We start from the raw sequence: 20,273 nt of genomic DNA on the forward strand, positions 1-20,273 counted from the left end.
TGTCTGATAATATGTGTAGATTCTATATTGTTCTGTCTTTATAAAAAGTTCTGGTTTTGATCCCATGTCTCTCTGATAAGTGCTGAAGTTGTTTTGCCGTTTCGGCGGGCCGACGCGGCCTCGTCGTCTTTCCTTTGGTTGCCAGGTGGTCCGACCTGCTCCCGCCCTCCAGCAGGTGACCTCTGACCTCAGCTCCAAGGCCCGGCTACTACATCCATCTGGTCCGACAGGGTTTGGCTTCTCCTCCTGTCCCTACCCGATCAATGTTGACCCGATCAGAAGCTGCTGCTGTAATGACGTATTAGTTCTACTGCACACGTGTAACTCTACACATGGAGAAAATACTCTGGAGTCAATGCTCGCTTTTGGTAGCGCTAGGCTAGCAGTTTCCATCCGTTTCCAGTGTTTGTGCTAAGCTAGGCTACACACATCCTGAATCTATCTCTGGAAACACAGATGAATCTGAAAATGAAATAGAAGACATTAGCATGCTAAAGTTAGCTCATACACATGAGCTAGTAGAGCAGCTATAATGAGTAAACAAATCAGATAACTTTTGAATTGATTAGGAATACTGATATTAATTTAGTAAATTTTGGTTAATAGCGGATAAAAATCAGTTGAATCTGATTTTGACAATAAATTAGTAAAAATCTTGTAGCTTACAAGCTAATCATGATTTCTTAAAATTATATTTAAGCTAGCTTCAAGGCTAACAAACGTTAGCTCTCCCACCGACTAGTAATAATAATCAAAGTGTGAACGGATAAAAATCGGACTTTTTTTTTTAAAAACAGAATTCGTACAGAAACAGTCATTTAAGAAATCGGTTAGCTTGTGAGCTAATGTGTAAGTCCCGCCCTGCTCGTCCTCTGATTGGTTGAAACCAGCTGCAGCTTCTGTTTCTGTCGTTTCGAGGCGAAGCAGCTTTAATGCGTCATTAACTGAAACAGCGCCGACTGATCGGGTCGAGACTCTGTCTCCTCGTCCAACACGAAGCCTCGGTCGTCCAACACATTGTCAGAGCAAAAAGTGTCCAAGTAAAACAAAAAAAGAAACACATGCTTGTTATAAAAATATCTGAGAAGACTGACGGGTCTGCGAGTGGATCAGAACCCCCCGGTGGTGCTGTGCTGTGCGGTGCAGCAGCTGTATTGCGTAGTGATGAGAGGTAACTGAGCTGTGTAGCTTATCTGAGGCTGGACGCCGACTCGGCCTCCTGCTGTGAGTCTGTTCAGTCAACAGGTGTCAGACGTCCTTTTCTAATCTACCGGATCCTCAAAACGGAGTTCGACGAGGCTAATCTGCAGAATTTACACTCGTTTTACAGCCAGATTAACTAATCCAGTGTGATCACAGCTCATTCACTTTCACGTCCATTCAGTCAGCCGAGCTTTCAGATGGACCGCCCGCCATCAGGAGACGGGCGGTACCGTCCCCTCGCGTACGACCACCTGCTGTGACCCAACTGAAGTCTGGACTCAGGTCACACGATGACACCTGAGCAGGTTCTGTGGCAGAGAAAGTGGACCTTATGTTTGAATATTAATGATCAAAAATACAATAAAAACATCGTTGTTCATTAACTCCAGATGGAAAACATCAGTTTCTCCACTCAGAACTCTCTAATCAACAAGTATCAGTACGTCAGTGATCACGGAGGTCTGGCTCGTTAGCTTCTGTTCAGCAGCTTCGACAAACTGAACTTTAAACTCTTCGGCTGAATTTATTTCACATCGTGTGGATGTTTGACATCATCACAGATACATCTGACCGGTGCTGTCCGGTACAACATGTCGGGTCACTTCTGATTAATAAATGTTTACATTTAAACTCGTCTGTTCGTGTGACGAGTCGATGACTCGGCTGAAAAGTCGTTTAAGACGTTAACTTGTGAAGTTTTCAGTAACGAAGCGAATCGTTAATCGCGTCAGTCTGAAGGTTTCTGTGTGCTCTACTTGTTTTACAGTAAACTTTTTGGACCAGGACCAAGAGGTCAGAACAGGAAGCGATGAACTCTGATCACACTGGACCTTTAACAGTCATATTTTTCTCATTGAACCTTAATGACCCAAACCCTGTCAAACTAAATCTATGATGCCGCCACGGCGCCGGGCGAGCGGCTCCAGATTGTCTCGAGGCAGATGTGAACTGTCGACTGGCACGGAGTTGTTTGGCTGTTGTGATGCTGCATTGTGAACCTGTAACACCTGTAAATATAAAAGTAGAAATCTGTAACATAAACTGACAGAGGCAGACGAGACCACGGCATCGTGGTGCGTGAGGTGTTGGACTGTGTGGCGATTCTTCATTTAGCTTAATCGGTTCTGTTCGGTTGTGAAGGTAGATGCGGTTTAAAGCGGAAAAAATCTCAGTTCAGACTCTGAGGCGTCGGTTCTGTTGCGGCTTTGACTTTAGTGACTTCTGCTTCCTGTTGGCTTCAGGTGCAGCAGGATCAGACGTCCCTCTGCGTGTGTCAACCCCCACCCAACCTCCACCTGACCCGCCTGCCGCCCCCGGGGGTCAGTCGGGCCCCGTGGTGGAGACTGAGGCCTGAGGACCCTCGCTGTACTGGCCTCCGCCGCTGCTGCTCCCGCCGCCGCCCTCCGGCTCCTCCTGGCTGGGGGAGGCCTCGTCGCTCGGCCCTCCCCTGGACGTGACGGAGGCGGTGGTGGTCTCGGGGGAGGCGCTGTGGGCCTCCTGGGGGGCGCAGCCCGGGTGGTTTTTGCGGAAGTGCTGGTTGAGGATGGCCTGGAAGGGGAAGCTCTTGCCACAGACGTGGCAGTGGAAGGGCTTGTTGCCGGTGTGCTTGCGGATGTGGTACTCCAGCTGGTCCTTGCGGGTGTATTTCTTCCCACAGATGCGGCAGACGAACGGTGTGATGCCCATGTGCAGACGCATGTGGCGGTCCAGGCTGCCCTTCTGGTTGAAGGACTTGCAGCAGTAGATGCAGGTGAGTCGAGGGTTGTAGCGGAACCAGCGGTCTCCCACCTGCTCCCTCAGGTAGTCCTCGTAGCCACCCATGTCGAACGCTGCGTGCTCCTCCCCCTGAGGGGCAGAACCAAACGTTAATACAGAACAGAACATCTCTGGATGGCTCAGGTACACACTTCATCAGGTTCCAGATGGCTGTGAAGGTTTGGTGTTGGCCCAGTCAGTGTTTTATTCTCACTGGTGAGTTCTAACAGAAACACGTCCATTAGGTTCTCCTGGAGTCCACTGATGACGCTCAGAACTTTACTTATTTATAACATCACGTCAGACGTCTTTAACGACCTCAGGAAGTTACAAATGGTTTCTCTCCACCCGTGACATCATCAGAATCTGACTGAACTGAACGAGTTCTGATCACAGTCGTGTGTTTAGGAGGAAACACCTGTAGAACGGGTGTGACTGATGGACAGGAGGAGGACCGAGGGCAGATCCTCAGCTTGTTAATGAATCTGAACCCCAGTCTGCAAACTTCACCTGAGCGGACGCACCATCCTGCCTCCACCTGTCTGATGCTGCTGTCTCACCTGTGAGCTCGGCTGTCGCAGCTCGTCCGCCCGGCTGGGAGACTCGCTCTTTGCTCGCTGCCGCTCGGCCAAGACGACGACGCTGCCGGTAGGACTGAACCTGAACACACACACATACACACGGCGGTTCAGTCATGGCTCTGCAGCGTGGCGTCTCACTCACTCACCTGTCGGTCTCACTCACTCACCTGTCTGTTTCACTGAAGCTGGATGACGGCTGGGCACTGCGGCCCCCCAGCGGTCCCACTGGGCCCGTCACCAGCGTGCTGCGTCCTGACGTGTCGATCATCACGGTGGCGCCCTCCTCCACCGGCCCCCCCTCCTCGTGGTGCTCTCCTGCTCCGATCCACTCCTCCATCCTCTCTGTCTTGATCCTGACCCGGTCCATGCCGCTGCCCTCCTCAGCGCTGCCTGTACGCTCCGGCTCGCTGCTCGTCTCTACGTACCACTGGCCGGCCCGGTTGATGCGAAGGATCGGTTCTTTGCCTGCCCTGCTGGCGGAGGTTCCGGACCCCTCCAGCCCGCTGTGCTCCACTGTTGGCAGCGGGCTGAGCGGCTCCTCGGCGGGGCTGACGGCCTCGCACACTTCAGCACCTCCCCGGGCGCCGAGGAGCCGTAGGCTGCCATGACCGCTTCCCCGCACCACGGCCTCCAGGGTCCGGTTGGTTCTGGGGCCCCGCGCCTCCTCCGAGGGCTCCTCGTCCATGTCGGCCAGGCTGATCTTCAGGTGGATCCCCTCCAGAATCTGCGTGCAGCGGTCGATGATGTGCTGCATCTGCAGGAAGCTGGCGGCCGTCAGGTAGCTAATGATGTCGGCGAGCTGCAGGCAGAGCCGACCCGTGTAGCAGAAGGACAGCAGCTGCTCGAACACGGTCGGGTTGCGGATCACCGTCAGAGACACGGTGCTCATCTGGCTCAGAGACATGTGGTCCCGGAAGTACGGCGAGCTGGCGGCGAGGACCACCTTGTGGGCCCGGAAGCTTTGGCCCTGCACGTTGACCACAATGTCGCAGAGCCGGCCCTGAACACGCAGCTGGTTCAGGTGGGACAGAACCGAGTTACTGAAGTCAGGGATGTCCAGCTGGATGCTGCCGGAGCGCTCCATGCTGCAGCCTGCAGGGACACTGGGGAACCAGGACCAGAGCCAGATCAGAACCAGATTAGAATAATAGTGGAATTTACATAAATAAATAAAAATAAGTAAGTAAGTAAGTAAATGTTCCAATAATTGATTTGTTTGTTTATTTATGTTTTATCTGGTAAATGCAAAGAAAAAAACATAGACAAGAATAAATAAAGTTACAACGTAAAATAAATCAGGTAACGTTCAGTTTTAATCAGGGGTGTACCAAAATATTGACACGATGATATATTGCAATATTTTGTCTTGCGGCACGTTATCAATATCTAAATAATAAACATACAGCCGTTCTAAACAGATTCTGTCACAAAAACCTGCTACGATTTTAATTTACAGAGTCACTACTTCAAGCCTCTACATGATGGCGCTCCGCATGAATAAGAATGGGTGCTGCGGTAGAGTAAGTTTAGATAGGAAATAAAAAGAAGAAGGAGAAGAAGAAAATGGTGCAAGGCGGAGGATCAGCAAACAGCAGTGAGAAAGATGCACTGTCAAATTTCAGATATGAAGTTTGGGCCCACTGCAGCTTTTACTGTGCTGACAACAGAACAACACTTGATAAAGAGTTCGCAATCTGCAAGAAATGTCTTGTGAAGGTCAAGTTCACGTGCAACACAGCGAACATGTAAAGCCACCGGGTCCGTCATCATCCTGAGGTTGCCGTGGAGGAGAAGACGTTTAGCGACACTGATGCTAACGTTTCTGTAAGCCAGCCTACAATCAACACCGTATTTAAAGCAAAGCCTCCTTCTGCATCGGCCAGGGCTGCGAGTATTACCACGTCTGGTGCTTGCTTCGTTTATAAAGATCTTAGACCATATAGTGTAGTCGAAAATGGTTTCTGCCGAATGCTACATACGCTGGAACCAAGTTATGACATACCCTGTCGAAAATACTTCCCTAACCCGTTGTATGCAGAGATGAAAGCAAAAGTGGAAAATACACTTCAATCTTACGCGCGATGCGTGGAAGTCATACAGAAGGCTGCGCTGCAGTGGAAGCTTATTGGGAAAGACCCAGCATTTGTCACCGACTAAGCATCTAATATGACTGTTGGGTCACTGCGAGGGTCGGGAGGATTTCCACGTTCTTCCACAGAAGCACCGCAGCCGCCGATACACTGAAGAGAAACTAAAGGATGCTGGGTTTTCCACATCACAAGCTCATCACAGATGCTGCTGCGCGGTGGAACAGCACGTATGAGATGCTGCGATCTGTGCAGCCCTGTCATCTCCTGAGAGACGTCTCCTGGGTCATTCAGTCTAATCTAACGTTATACTGCTGCTGATAACATAACGTTTGTGTATTAAAATCTGTGTGTATCTGTTTTGTTTGTACATCATCTAGATTAGATTGTAATAATGTTGTGAATAAATGATCACTTGTTTATTTTTCATATGCAGTGATGTTTGACAGTTTTCATAAAACAATGTGATTGTGCTTGTTAAGCAGCACTGATATGAGTCTGTGTGTACAGAGAAGACGTTGATAGCACTGATTTTCTGCCTTCATATTGTTTTTTGCACAGACAGAAAATATTTTCTTATTTTTTCTTTATTTCTTATCATTCTTCCCTTAAAGACTTCTACGTAACACAAGGACACTGGAGCAGCTGCGGTCAGTGTGTTCAGAAGAGACACTGAGCAGGAAACTCTTTGTTTTACTTGGCTGTCACTCATGTGACACTGATGACAACGTTTTGTAAAATTCTGTGAAATTGATTCAGTGCAGTAAATAAACTCTGAATTTCTTCAGTGACACAGATATCATGATGTATCGTGGATGATACATCGATCATCGCAGAATCACTGTATCAGGATACTATTGTTACCATGGGCAAAACATGGTGACAGCATCATATCGTCTGGAGGCACCTGGAGGTACCTGGAGGCACCTGGAGGTACCTGGAGGTACCTGGAGGCACCTGGAGGCACCTGGAGGTACCTGGAGGCACCTGGAGGTACCTGGAGAATGTGAATTATTTAATTATGATTCGTCACTTTCAGGGTTTGGATCAGAACAGACGAGCAGTCGGATCCGTCTGATGTTTTAAATCAAGTTCAGTTGTTCAGCAGAATGTTTCACTGTAAAGCTCCAGAACTATTCTGTGGACTCGACACCGGACTCATCATCAGGACTGGGTTTAAAGTTCGAGGTGAAATGTTCCTTTAAACTGACGAGTTTAGAACATGAGCAGAACTCTGAAGCACCTGTTCTGAACCGGATCAGAACCAGCGTTGGACCTGAGTCTGTGTCTCGTTACCTGTTCAGGCTCTGACCCAGACCCTGAACTCACCTGTGGGTCATGCGACACAGGCACCTGGACCTGGATCAGACTGAGGAGAACTGAACCAACATCACAGACTCTGACAGAAACAGTCACACCTGCTCCAGTCTGACAGCTGGACCCAGATCCAGACCGCACAGATCCAGAGCCAGGTGCGGGTCTGTCTCAAGGGAACAGGTAAACCTCCAGGTGTGCTGCCGGGCTCTCACCTGAAGGGGGGGCAGGGGGAGATCTGGTCTGGTTTCGGGGTTCGGTGCAGTCGAAGCTTCGGTCCTGAAGCTAGATGAGCATCGTTAGCAGGGCGGGAGATGACGGCGGCTCAGCTCGGCTCGGCTCGGTTCGGCACGGCTCGGCCCGGCAGGCTGCAGCTCCACCCGCCGCTCCTCCAGGCTCCGCTGCTCCAGCGGCGGTCGTGGCGGTTTCAAGGCCGCTGAACAGCAGCTGAGCTCGGCCTCCGGTCCGTCAGCAGCCGCTCTGCCGCCATTCCGCTGGAAGTCAGACTCGGTTCAGGCTCGGTTCGGTGTCGGTGGACCGCTGCTGCTGCTTCTCATCTTCCTTTTTCACGGCAGAAGGGCCGAGGCTGCAGGAAGGAAGGAGGGAAGGAAGAAACGCGCGGGGCACGCTGGGAAATGTAGTGCAGGGCCTGAAGGAGAGCAGGCCCAACGCCCGCGACGAAGACTCCACTACCCGGCATGCATCTGTGACGACAGGGGTCATCACGGCACTTTGAGTTTAGCAAAGTGGAGTTCACACACACACACGCACACGCACACACACTATCAAAGAAGTAATCGAGTAAAAGATTTAAAGTATCTGATCCGCGTGTTACATGTAATCTGTGAAGTCACTAAAGTCACCAGATAAATGTGATCAAGTAACGAGTGTCAAATAAAGTATAAAGTGCCAGAACATGTGTTCTGATCCGCTCTTTAAGTTCTGACCCAACACTTCAATTCAATTTCAGTGTTATTTGTTAAATATAACAGTTAATGCATCAACACAGTTTAATTTACTCCTGCAGGAAACACACTAATACTAACACAACATATATGAAAACATCAAACATCACTCAGTAAATAAGAACAAGTAGCAATGTAACACACACACACACACACACACACACACACACACACCTTGACTGATTAACTAACACTGTACATTGTTGAGAGATTTTTAAGTGACTTCTTAGATTATCTTTAATCTACCCAACAGTCTAACACAGTCCAGGACAGTTTCCTGTGTGATGCTTCAACAGATAAACTTCCTGCAGGGCAGAAGAGCGACGGGCGATACACAGCAGTTCTGTGAAGCTTCTGGACCTCACAGAACCAGCAGCACCGTCAAAGACAGACCGCTGGGAGCCCAGCCTTTTAACATTTTGTAAACTATACACAGATTTGAAAATACTCTAAAATTGTCAAAGGTGAGTAGATCGAGTTGTGTAATATCCCACAGTGGTGACTCCTTAGTGGCTTTTTGTCCAAGACCTTCAACCCTGATTGTTGTTGGACAGCCTCAGTGCAGCATCTGAGGCAGGAGTGGCCCTGCCTCAGATACAGCACACAGTACTCGAGTAAATGTACTTAGTTACTGTGAGTGACACCTTTAATAAGCGAGCTCACTGTGGATTCAACCGGCCGTCGATGAGCCACCAGACTCCAGAGGAAAAAACACTGATTTAAGGACGTGTGAGATGGAAATGAAGCTGAGAGGAACGACTGCAGACTGAAGACGAGTGTCGAGCAGCAGGAGACACACACACACACAAACACACACACAGTGTGTGTATTGTATCTTAAAGGTTTAATTAGTGTGTTTGTGGATTCCTCAATCAGGAAAATCCAGAAACTAAATGTTGATTTGATGCTGCGGCTCTCTGAACATTTCTCCTCTTACATCCTGAAAGTCACTTAAACTTTAAATGAAGTACTTAAAGCTCATCAGATGGAATTACATCCCTGAAAACTTTAACTGTTTCACTTTAAAATGTATTTTTTCCCTGAAATATTCTTCAAACTTCATTTGGGACATTCAGACAGTAACTTTAAAGTCACATCTCTGATTAAATCACATAATTTAAATGTTTCTTCACGATCACTTAAACTGAGATTATTTGATCTAATGTTTTGTCTGAGGAAATCTTCTTTAGTTAAATTGTTTACATAAAAGTTTTCAACTTTTAGTTGAGATATTTTAAAGCCACATAAACTTTTGCTTCACAGGTTTAAATCCCTTAAACTTTCATCCTTCTATTTACAACTAAATATACCTGAAAAGATCCTCAAAAAATATTTTACAGTAATTATTTGATTTATTTTATGTCTGATGATATTTTCTTAAATTAATTATTTACCTGAAAAGATCAAATGTAATCAAATGTTAATGTAGCTGTTTCAATTTGTTTTAAACCTTAAAACTCCTGAAACTGTGTTTTTATATTCAGAGTTCGTCTCAGTTTAAAGTCTTTAACTGAATTATCGTCTCTGCAATGTTCCTTTAACTCCTTTAACTCCTTTAACTCTAATTCTGGACGTTTAAAGTTCATTTTAATGTTCATGTGGATTTTATTTGACTTTACATGTTTTAACTTGTTTTTCTGTTCATTCTAAAGGTCGAAGACTTTCTGTCAGGTGACTCTTTATTAATCAATAAGCCGACTAATGATCCTCCAATCACTCATCAATGAGCCTCTGACATCATTAATGATCAAACTGTCACATTAACAGTTAAAATCTTAAATTGAGTTCAAACAAGTCTCATTTATATAAAACAATAAACATTTGTTCACTGGAATGATCAATACTTCCTCATTTTAGAGCTTCAATAAAGTTTCACTTAACAAATGAGTGACGATCAATGAGCCGGTGATCAGTGATCAGGTTCACATCAACTGTAACTGAGTACCTGAAGTACTTTATTACTTCACTGTGATTGACAGTTAACACCTGATGGAGTCTGATCATTAAACTGTCTCACGTTAACATCAATCTAATCAATACCTGTTGATCCACTGATCACTTATCAATGACCCCATCAACACGTCATCAGTGACACTGACGAGTTTCACACGTCAGAACACTTGAAGCTCCGCCTCTTTTTATATGGTGAGTTAATAATCAATTATTATCGATCAGCAGGAGGTGCTCCGACCAAACGATCAATAAGTCACATCGTCTTAAACTTTCATTCTTGTTAATATTTAAAATATTCAGTTAAAACTTCATTTTGTTTGTAATTACATTTAATTTTGTCTTTAAACATTTAAAATCTTTTGACTGAACAAAAACATGAAGAATATTTTAATGAGTTTCTATCATGTGATTATTTTCTGATCATTGAACTCTCAATGTGCTGAAGATCAATACATCAGTGAGTTGTGATCAGTTGTTTCACATTAAAAGCATGACGGGTGAACACTGATGGATCACTGATTGATTGTGATCAGTTTATATTCAATCAGCGCTCTGATCGGCTCCTGATGGCTCATCAATACTCAATAATCAATAATCCCTCAACGTCTGTCACGTCTCTGAACTCCTTCATGTGTTTCAGCATCACAGAGTCGTTAAAGGATCATCAACTCACATCATGTGTAACTAATTACTTTTTAACAGTAACTGAACACAAAAATAACCTTTTGTTACAAACTTTCATCTGATTAAATTAATTTAAATATTAATTACATTAATACATTCAAACTGCATTCAGGTCTTTTTTCTTCAAAGACAAATTCAAAGTTTATTTTATATCTTAAAAACCTCGTTGACTACATTTAATTACCAGAGTTAATCAGATTGATCAGATTGATCAGATCAGATCGATCAGATTGATCAGATTGATGGAGATATTACACAGCTTCCTCTGAGCGTCGTGATGACGTCATTCAGAACTGTATGGTCCGGATCAGACCAGCAGGGGGCAGCACCGGACCAGAGAACAACACATCCTCACATGACATCCAGAATCAGAACCAGAACTCCTTGACTGTCCCACAAACAGATAAACAGAATCTGATTGATCCCGTCAGACCTATTGATCACTGATCAGGCTGCAGATCAATAACCCTGCAGAACCTCTCCCTCCTGAGAAGGTTCTGGTCCAGCTGTGACCCAGAACTTTCCCCTCGCTGCAGTTAACATTTACATCTTAAATGTGTTTGAAACGTCATCAGATTCAAACTGACACGTTCAGGTGACGTCAGGTGACGTCAGGTGATATTCAGGAATATTTACCTTAAAAAACTTAAAGTGGAGCTTCAGCGCTCACTAATGACGTCACTGACGTCACATCACGCGCTCTTCCCCTCAGTCTGATGATGACACAGGTGTTTCAGGGGTTTGGGTCACCTGTCCCACAGCCACACAGGTGAGCTGAGCCCGGAGCGTTCACAGTGCGCAGACTCAGAACATGTCCGGCAGGTCCTACACCTGAAACTGTATCCAGACCCCCCAATGAACCATGAAACCCACCCGGACCCCCCGCATGTGCCCCCGTACAGGGAACCGGTTTCACCGAGTCCCGGCGTGTTCCGACATGTCCCGCTGGTTTCACTGCTGCAGGGTCAGCACCGGCCGCTGGGGGGCGTCTGAGACCGGGTTTCACTCTGAGATGAGTCCTGCAGCAGAGACCGGGTCAGACACGGTACATCCAGTTACAGTCTTGTTATCATTAACACAGTTCTGCGGCAGGATCAGATTCTGCAGCAGAACCTCAGACTGACCAACACCAGACACACATCTGTCTCGTGAATTTGACCTCGTGCTCATCCAATCACATGCACACGCACGTGCACACACACGCACGCATCGTGCTGCAGGGCGCGAGCTCATCACCTGCTCGCCTCACATTATTTTGCACCAGATTCCATTCAAAATAATGATGATTTAAGAATCCGGCTGTTGTTTGTGTGTCTGTCTGTGTGTGAGAGGATACTGTGTGTTGGACTATGTTGGTGAACTTTCCTGGATCAGGAGCAGGACCTGGATCAGGAGCAGGACCTGGATCAGGAGCAGGTCCTGGATCAGGAGCAGGACCTGGATCAGGAGCAGGTCCTGGATCAGGAGCAGGTCCTGGATCAGGAGCAGGTCTGGAAATTCCTCCAGTCAGAGAAAAACAAAACTCCAGCAAACAAACTGAGAGTGAGAACGGAGGAAGGAGGGGGGGATTCTCCGAAACTGCCCCACGTGGGTCCCCGGCGTCTGCTGCGCGCTCAGCCAATGGGCGCAGAGTACGGGGGATCTATTGACAGCTGCGGACCAATCAGGCTCCGAGCGGCCGGGCGGGGTGACGCCCTCTGCGGAGCGCGAGTATAAAGGCAGGAGAGATTCAGGTTTAGCAGCACACAGCTTCTGTTCTTCAGACTCTCAGCCCGGACTAAACTCTGAATATCTGGACCCTGCCAACGGACTCTGGACCGAGTTTTAGACCGATCTGGATTACCGCCTGTTGGGACTTTATTCCGGGACTTTAACGGGACAGCAGCCTCTCCGCGCTGTGGATTTTTCTTCTTATCCTGGACCTGGTGGATTATTTTACTGACTTCAACATGACGCTGGAGGAGGTCGTTGGATCCAACAGCACCGAAAAAAAGTGAGTAACTGATGCGTAATGACGCACCGGCACGCGGCTGCACGAGTGTGATTATAGATCAGATGGTGAACCCGGATCATTCAGACCTTCATGCTCCGTGTGTGTGTTCAGCGTGTATTCGCAGAGTTCTGTTGTGTGTTCTGCGGGTTTGGGTCTCTTCTAACCGCCTCTGTGTCCCGCAGGATGGAGACGGTGAGTCAGGCTCTGGAGGAGCTGCTGGTCGCGGCGCAGCGGCAGGACGGCCTCACGGTGGGAGTGTACGAGTCCGCCAAACTCATGAATGTGTAAGTACGAGTTTCAGTGTGACGAACCGAGCCGCGGCTCTGATTCTGAATGAACGTAATGAGACGGAGACGCTGACATTAACCCGCCCTGTGTCCCGCTGCAGAGACCCGGACAGTGTGGTTCTGTGCGTCCTCGCCACTGACGAGGAGGACGAGGACGACATCGCGCTGCAGATCCACTTCACGCTGCTGCAGGCGTTCTGCTGCGACAACGACATCAACATCCTGCGGCTGTCCGGCATGAGGCGGCTGGCCCAGCTGCTGGAGGACGGAACCGACGACAGCAACGGCAACGAGCCGCGGGACCTGCACTGCATCCTGGTCACTGTAAGTCCGCATGATGTAAACCTGAAGCTCAGAGGCGATGACGTGGATCTGTAGATGTTTAATGATCAGATACTTTCGGTGACGTTACGTAATAAATACATGATGACGTGTTTCCGGGAGTCTCACCGTTCTCTCCGTCCTGTCTTGCAGAACCCTCCCGTCCAGCCGCTGCAGAGTCCGGCCCTGCAGAACATCAGCAGCTTCTGTGAGGAGAGCCGCTGCAGGAACCAGTGGGTTCCCTGCCTGGAGCTGCAGGACCGCTGAGCCGAGCCGGGCCCAGCAGAACCGAATCAGACCGCTGCGGAGCGGTGAGAAAGAGTCCAAACAGCCGAACCTCCTGACGAGGAATAATGGTGTTTGAGTTGTGAGAGGCACCGGACCGAAGCGAATCGAACCGGACCTCCTGCTGCCTGATGAGCACTGATTTTGCCGGAGGCGCGTGAGATGTCGGTACCGGTACCGGACGGGTTCAGACCCGGACTCCCATCAGAGGATTCAGGTCCTGGAGCTGCAGAGAGGGCGCAGAGTAATGAACTGTCACATGGGTGTCACGTGACAGAGGACTACCTGAGCTGCAGGTGCTCACCTGTCTGCTCACACAGGAACTGAGGGGACGTGTGACGTCACGTTGTATTATTTCTCGTTATGAGTGACGTATTAACGTCATTATTTAAAGTGACAGAGTAATATATGTGATTATTGATTGTGTTGATGAATAAATTATGAAGGAGAAGTTCTTGTTCTCTGTGTGTTTCATACAGGTGCGTGTGTGCGTGCGCGTGCGTGCGCGTGTGTGTGTTGGTGGGTCACATCATTTTCATCACATCAAGTGTGTCTATTCAAAGGAAAATGGAGAAAATAGACAATATGGCCAAAAGTATGTGGACGGCCCTGTTGTTGTCTGTCGTGCTAAGCTAGGCTAACTCACTACTGAGGCCAATCATGTCTCTGCTCAGTAACGATGGAGGACAACAGTATGTGGACAGAACTGTCCTGGTCGAACACTGAATACTTTCTTCTCTTCAGGCACCTAAAAATCCACCAGATGAAACAAAGTGTGAAGCAGATTATAGTTCACGTGTCGGACCTCTGGTCCATCAGAACCACAGGACAGCAGTGTCCACAGAGTTCATTTGTCTTTTTCTATCAAATTCACCCTGATTTGATCATTTTCACCTGACGTCACCATGGATGGGTCCAGTCCGAGTCTGCAGCAGGTCCAACAGTGTGTGGACGCCTCAGTGACGTCACATCTTCAGACTGTAGCAGGTTGTTTCAGAGCAGCAGAGTTCTTCAGTCCTTCAGCTCACCTGACGTCAAATACATCAGTTTACATCAGTGACTATTTCCATCAGCTGATCCTCAGATCTGCTTGAATTTAGATGTTATCACAAGCAAACCTGGTGATCGATGTTGTCTCTGACGTTGTGATTGGATCACTGCAGCGGCCTGCAGAGCGTTGACCCTCCGTGTCGACATCCATATGTCATGTTGAAGATGTTGGACCGTCCACTATCAAACCTGAGCTGAGTCTGACTGATCACTGCAGGTCACATGACGAGTGTGTCGGTGGAGATCTTCACACCACCTCGGTTTCCATGGTGCCTTCTGCAGTGTGTGTGTGTGTGTGTGTGTGTGTGTGTGTGAGCTGTCCTCATGCTGTGGGAGTTGAACCTGCAACAGTGTCCAGTCTTTGTGCTAAGCTAGGCTAACCCCATACTTAGCCTTTCTAAAACATCTCTCAAAAATGTTTTTAAATTCAAAATCTGTATAATTCTATAGAAGTTTATAATTAGCTTCTCTTTCCTGTCAGCTGGTAGCCGGGTCAGCGTGTGCAGGCTCTCACATGCTGTGTAGTTCTGGTGTTTCTGACCTTTGAAGGTCACTTCTCGCTCTGTGGCGTTTCCCTTTGAGCAGCGTGGGTGTTAGATATTTCTACAGGGAGAACACTGAGTCCTTCCAGCTGCGTGTTTGTGTGAAACCTGCTGAGCTGTAAACTGAAGCTCTGCAGCCTGTGGCCTCTGCCCGTGATGTCACATCCTGTTGTAACGGGGACTCCGCCGCGCTGCTGACGCCACAGGCTTGTTTGCTTTGGCAGCGGGCTCGTCCATGTCAGGGCCACGACTCCTCAGACACGCCGACACAGAGCAGAAATATCACAAAGACTCAAATGTAGAAACGTGGACACGCTCGCCCACACGGAGACGCGTTCAAGTGTCGGCCGTCAGTCTGCAGCTCTGCTGTTTTCTTTCCTCACACTTTGTGTTGAGGTGAAGTTTCACTGGACAGAGTTAAATGATCACACACCCGGTGTTGCCATAGATTCAGTTAGCACAGCTAGCTTAGCCACAGAAGTTCATGCACAAAACATTTGTTCTTCTATTCAACTCAGCTTCACTGTCTTCATACCTGCAGGAATACATAACATTGTCTTTTCAGAGAGTGGAACCTTCTGAAAAACAAAAGAAAGTAAAAAAGGTGATGAAGAGTTTCATGTACGATCCTGCAGCTCGTTCAAAGCTTCAGACTGTAGACAGACACACAGAGCTGCATGTACACAGATATATAATAACTGCATTCATGGACACTGTTAGCATTGGAGCTACTTTCCACGTCCTTAAGGCTAGCAGTAAAAGGTGGTTGTCATGGTGACACAATATAAACATGCACAGAGAGAATGAAGACAAACAGCTCACACCCGACTGAACACGGAGCCGCCGTCACTTCAGTGATGCCGGTCCAGAACACGGACGTCACATGACCTGAATGTGACAGACGCACTGTCTCTGTTCTGATGGAAGGAATGTACACACCTGCTCAGATCAACACACACACAATGGTTTTCTGGTGTGTGTATGTGTGTGTGCAGACCTCAGGTGAACCGTGTCACAGCTGATTTACTGCACTGCTCACCACAGTGAATGTGACTAACGTATGAGAAGACGACTCACAAACACAACGTTGGTTTTCACAAAGAAATAAAACATCCCTGGATGCTGTTTTTATCACCACGATGATCGACGCGTGGCGAGGATTGTTCCGACAGACCTTCGTTCTTCATGTCGTTGCCTCGAGTCCTCGAGGTCACGCTGCGTTTCGATTGGTCTCCTGTCGCTGTAACGGGTCACAGTCAGGGTGATAAACAGGAGTGAAGATAAGCCCACTTGTTCTGATGTGACTCCTGGTCTTTATTCCTTCAGCAGGTCCGGCTCTGCTTCTTTTGCTTGGTTCTGACTCAGAGAGCTCCAGCAGCAGAACTGACGCATTGTGTGTTTGAACTTTGAGACAGGACTAAAGCTAAAGCTAACCCGAGCTAACAACAGGATCCCATCCCCCACATCCTCCGTCAGACCTCCTCAGGTTGGATCAGACTGGATCAGAACCAGTTCATTAGTTTTTAGAAGGCAGAACTTGAACCAGAAGCTCGATTTAATCAGCTATAAACAGGTAAATGTTGTAATGTCAGTGTGTGTGTGTGTGTGTGTGTGTGTGTGTGTGTGCAGTAGATCTGGATCTCAGACTGGTCTCAAGAATAGCAGCTTTATTTTTAGTCAAAGACTCAAATGTGTTTCAGATATTTCTGTTTAGCTGCAGCGTCCACGTACAGCGAGGAGGCCTCTCGCCTCCTCCTCCTCCTCCTCCTCCTCCTCCTCCTCCTCCTGCTCTCAGCCCTGCGTCACGTTGCCGCAGAAACAGACGGGGAGCCTGCCGATTGGACAGCTGGGCTGAGCAGCTGGTGGGAGCCCGGAGCCGTGGTTGGCATCGATGTGTTACGTGGGGAGATCCTGCTGCAACGTCACTGACCATGTAAGGATTGTTCATGTCCAACAGAGAGCATCACAGACATGAGTCAGCGAGGAGGAGGAGAGAGGAGGAGAGAGGAGTCAGTCACAGATGGAGGGGGGAGATTTCGCTGCAGCATCACAGAAACAATTTGAGCAACAGAGTTTTTCTTTTCAGACTCTGACTGAGGTCACTGAAGGCAACAAACAGCTGATGCAGGACTTCCTCTGCAGCTGATCCTCAGTCTGCCTGGTTGAGCTTTATCAGACTGATGTCTGAAACAGGATCAGACTCTGGATCAGACTCTGGATCAGACTCTGGTTCAGACTCCGGTTCAGACTCTGGTTCAGACTCTGGATCAGACTCTGGTTCAGACTCCGGTTCAGACTCTGGTTCAGACTCTGGATCAGACTCTGGTTCAGACTCCGGTTCAGACTCCGGTTCAGACTCTGGTTCAGACTCTGGTTCAGACTCTGGACCTCTAGCAGCTCTCTGTGAACCTGCAGCACTTGTTCACCCAGTACAGAATCAACAGAACCACTGTATTGTTTTGGTCATGCATTTACTGATTGACAGCTCAGAGAGGTGACAGGAAAGGGGAGAAAAGAAGGTGGATGACCTGTAGCAACAGGTCGGACTCGAGCCGCGGGCCTCTGCAGGACGTGTGCCGCCCGGTCTACCAGCCGAGCTTGCGGGCCTCCAGATGTTTAGATGTGGATTCTGAAGCGAGCTCAGTTTTTCCAGACGTGGCTGCAGACGTTGAACCATGTCCTGTAAATTCATGTTTTCTGTTCCGCCCAGCGCCTGTTCTGTCTCTGGTTCCTTCTCCGGCTCGTCAGACACTTTTTCCAGAACCAAAATAAAAGTGAAACCACAACTGGGAGAATTGCATGCTGGTCCTCAGACTGTACAAACGTGTAATATAGGCTGTGAGAGTTCAGGTGCCCAGCTGGTCGGAGGACCGTCTCTTCATGTCTGCTTTCACAGACCCGGCTCAGGATCACAGACCCGGCTCAGGATCACAGACCCGGCCCAGCTATAAATATCTCCTCTGGACTGTGGCGGTTATTTTTATCCCAGCTGAAGCTAAATTTACTGAGCTGGGCGTCTCCTCGCCACAGAGTCACCCCGACCCTCCACCCTCCTCCCCCGACTCTCCACTGTGTTCAGGAGCCAAACCACAGAGCTGACTGTGTGTGTGTGTGTGTGTGTGTGTGTGTGTGTGTGTGTGTGTGTGAATGTGTGTGTGTGTGTGTGAATGTGTGTGTGTCAGACCGAAGCAGAAACCCTCTTTTACTGTGAACGTTTTAGAACAGGTACAAAAAAAATGTTGTAATATAAAGAGTGATGGGAACTTCTACAGAGTGTTTCATTGATCCAGAACCGCTTCATCACCTCAGAACCGCTTCATCACCTCAGAACCGCTTCATCACCTCAGAGTCATTTCTGTCAACAAGAGTAAATGTTGTTGATGAATGTTTCCCTTCTGATAAACCTGGAGCACCACACGGTTCTGTTCTCGGCCCGTAATCTTTCTGAATACATGAAGTCAGACTCTGCAGAACATTTGAGGCATGATGATAAAATGAAGCTTGACTCTAGAGCTGACAGGTGAGCTGACAGGTGAGCTGACAGGTGAGCTGACAGGTGAGATAATGAGATTAAAACATTAAAGGTTTTCTCGGTTAAAGAAGAGAAGCTGCATCTTTTTTTTTCTTTTGTCTTCATCTGACTTTGCTGTTGTGTCTCTGACTCGTCACATCGGATCAGCAGCTCCATCTGAACACCATCACAGAACCTTTCTCTGTGTGCACGAGCCCACAATTACAGACCATGTGCTGAGGCAACCCCCCCCACCCACCGCGGTCAGACCCCGCCCCCACCAAACCGCACTTTGATGTCAAACCAAACACCCCCTCCCTGCCGCTGGAGAACCCTCCAGCTCCTGTTTCTGCTCTGGACCACAAACCAGAGAACTGGAGCCACTCTGAGGACTGCAGGCCGGCGCTGACCCGTGGGCTGTAGGGATGGGCCAGGAAATCCAGGGCCAGGAGATTTCCATGAGTTCAGGACAAGAGCAGCAGGTCCTCGTGGTTCTGTCCTCTGAACGGGTCCTCGTGGTTCTGTCCTCTGAACGGGTCCTCGTGGTTCTGTCCTCTGAACGGGTCCTCGTGGTTCTGTCCTCTGAACGGGTCCTTATCTATTTGATAACTAATAAAAAGTAACTGATTACTTTACAGATAACATGTTACATTATGATACATACAGATATAAAGTGCTTAACTGTGAGATCATCAGATACTTTAAATCTTTACTCATGTGTGTGAGAGTGTGTGTGTGTGTGTGTGTGTGTGTGTGTGTGTGAGTGTGTGTGTGTGTGAGTGTGTGAATACCTGCTGGGATCAGGTGACTCTCAGGTGAAGTCTTTAACCTGTCCTCCTCATTGTCATTCTCTCTGCTCCAGAGCACAGACACCACAGGGAGCCCAGTGCATCATGGGAGGTGAAGTGAGTTTCTGCAGTCACATGAGCTTCACCTTGATACTAATTTATCTAAGTTGAACTGTTTTAATTAATATTCACATGATTTAACATCTATAAACACACAGATAGAGTGAGTAAATCTGCTTCTTTGAAGTTGTGAGAGCTGCTCTCTGATTGGCCCCTGAGGTCACACAGCTGATCACAGTAAATCAGTGTTTATTGATCAGCTGTGATCAACGAGCACGTCATGTGAATACAAATGAGATGCTGAGAACATTAAAGGAAACACACGTCTCCAGTCACATGATGATGTCACACTGAGGCTAATGCTAATGCTAACTGAGGCCCCTGCAGTGACACTAATACCTTTACAGCACACACACTCACACACTCACACACAGTCTCACACACACTCTCACACACACACACACACACACACACTTACACACAGTCTCACACACACTCTCACACACACTCACACTCACACACTCACACACTTACACACAGTCTCACACACACTCTCACACACACTCACACTCACACACTCACACACTTACACACAGTCTCACACACACTCTCACACACACACTCACACTCACACACTCACACACTTACACACAGTCTCACACACACTCTCACACACACACACTCACACACAGTCTCACACACACTCTCACACACACACTCACACACACACACTCACACACTTACACACAGTCTCACACACACTCTCACACACACTCACACACACACACACTCACACACAGTCACACACACACACGCATACACACACACACACACACACACACACACACACACACACACACACACACACACACTCTTTGATCCTCAGCAGTTCAG

At 48.1% G+C, this 20,273-nt stretch overlaps 2 protein-coding genes across 2 annotated transcripts; one reads left to right on the plus strand and one right to left on the minus strand.

Moving 5' to 3' along the window:
- Window positions 1-1,243: 1,243 nt before the first annotated feature.
- Window positions 1,244-11,372, minus strand: zbtb37 (zinc finger and BTB domain containing 37). Its single transcript, XM_037114130.1, has 5 exons — window positions 11,179-11,372; window positions 7,156-7,644; window positions 3,707-4,642; window positions 3,519-3,618; window positions 1,244-3,048 (listed from the first exon to the last, which is right to left on the minus strand). The coding sequence occupies exons 3-5, from the start codon at window positions 4,621-4,623 to the stop codon at window positions 2,524-2,526; spliced, it is 1,542 nt and encodes a 513-aa protein (XP_036970025.1). The 5' UTR covers window positions 4,624-4,642; window positions 7,156-7,644; window positions 11,179-11,372; the 3' UTR covers window positions 1,244-2,523.
- Window positions 11,373-12,280: 908 nt separating this feature from the next.
- LOC119028302 (growth arrest and DNA damage-inducible protein GADD45 beta-like) lies at window positions 12,281-13,879 on the plus strand. The gene is made up of 4 exons (XM_037114132.1): window positions 12,281-12,535; window positions 12,718-12,819; window positions 12,924-13,146; window positions 13,297-13,879. The coding sequence occupies exons 1-4, from the start codon at window positions 12,492-12,494 to the stop codon at window positions 13,408-13,410; spliced, it is 483 nt and encodes a 160-aa protein (XP_036970027.1). The 5' UTR covers window positions 12,281-12,491; the 3' UTR covers window positions 13,411-13,879.
- Window positions 13,880-20,273: the final 6,394 nt, after the last annotated feature.

This window comes from Acanthopagrus latus, chromosome 11, assembly GCF_904848185.1.
Source record: "Acanthopagrus latus isolate v.2019 chromosome 11, fAcaLat1.1, whole genome shotgun sequence".
Lineage (NCBI taxonomy): Eukaryota > Metazoa > Chordata > Actinopteri > Spariformes > Sparidae > Acanthopagrus > Acanthopagrus latus.

Bases quoted from the DNA above. Each gene is read 5' to 3' on its own strand.
- zbtb37 (XM_037114130.1), bottom strand. From the start codon at position 4,623: ATGGAGCGCTCCGGCAGCATCCAGCTGGACATCCCTGACTTCAGTAAC. The intron at 3,619-3,706 runs GTGAGTGAGTGA...GTGTGTGTTCAG, and splicing joins AGCTTCAGTGAAACAGACAG to GTTCAGTCCTACCGGCAGCG. The intron at 3,049-3,518 runs GTGAGACAGCAG...TCTGCCCCTCAG, and splicing joins TGCGACAGCCGAGCTCACAG to GGGGAGGAGCACGCAGCGTT.
- LOC119028302 (XM_037114132.1), top strand. From the start codon at position 12,492: ATGACGCTGGAGGAGGTCGTTGGATCCAACAGCACCGAAAAAAA. The intron at 12,536-12,717 runs GTGAGTAACTGA...TGTGTCCCGCAG, and splicing joins TCCAACAGCACCGAAAAAAA to GATGGAGACGGTGAGTCAGG. The intron at 12,820-12,923 runs GTAAGTACGAGT...GTCCCGCTGCAG, and splicing joins TCCGCCAAACTCATGAATGT to AGACCCGGACAGTGTGGTTC.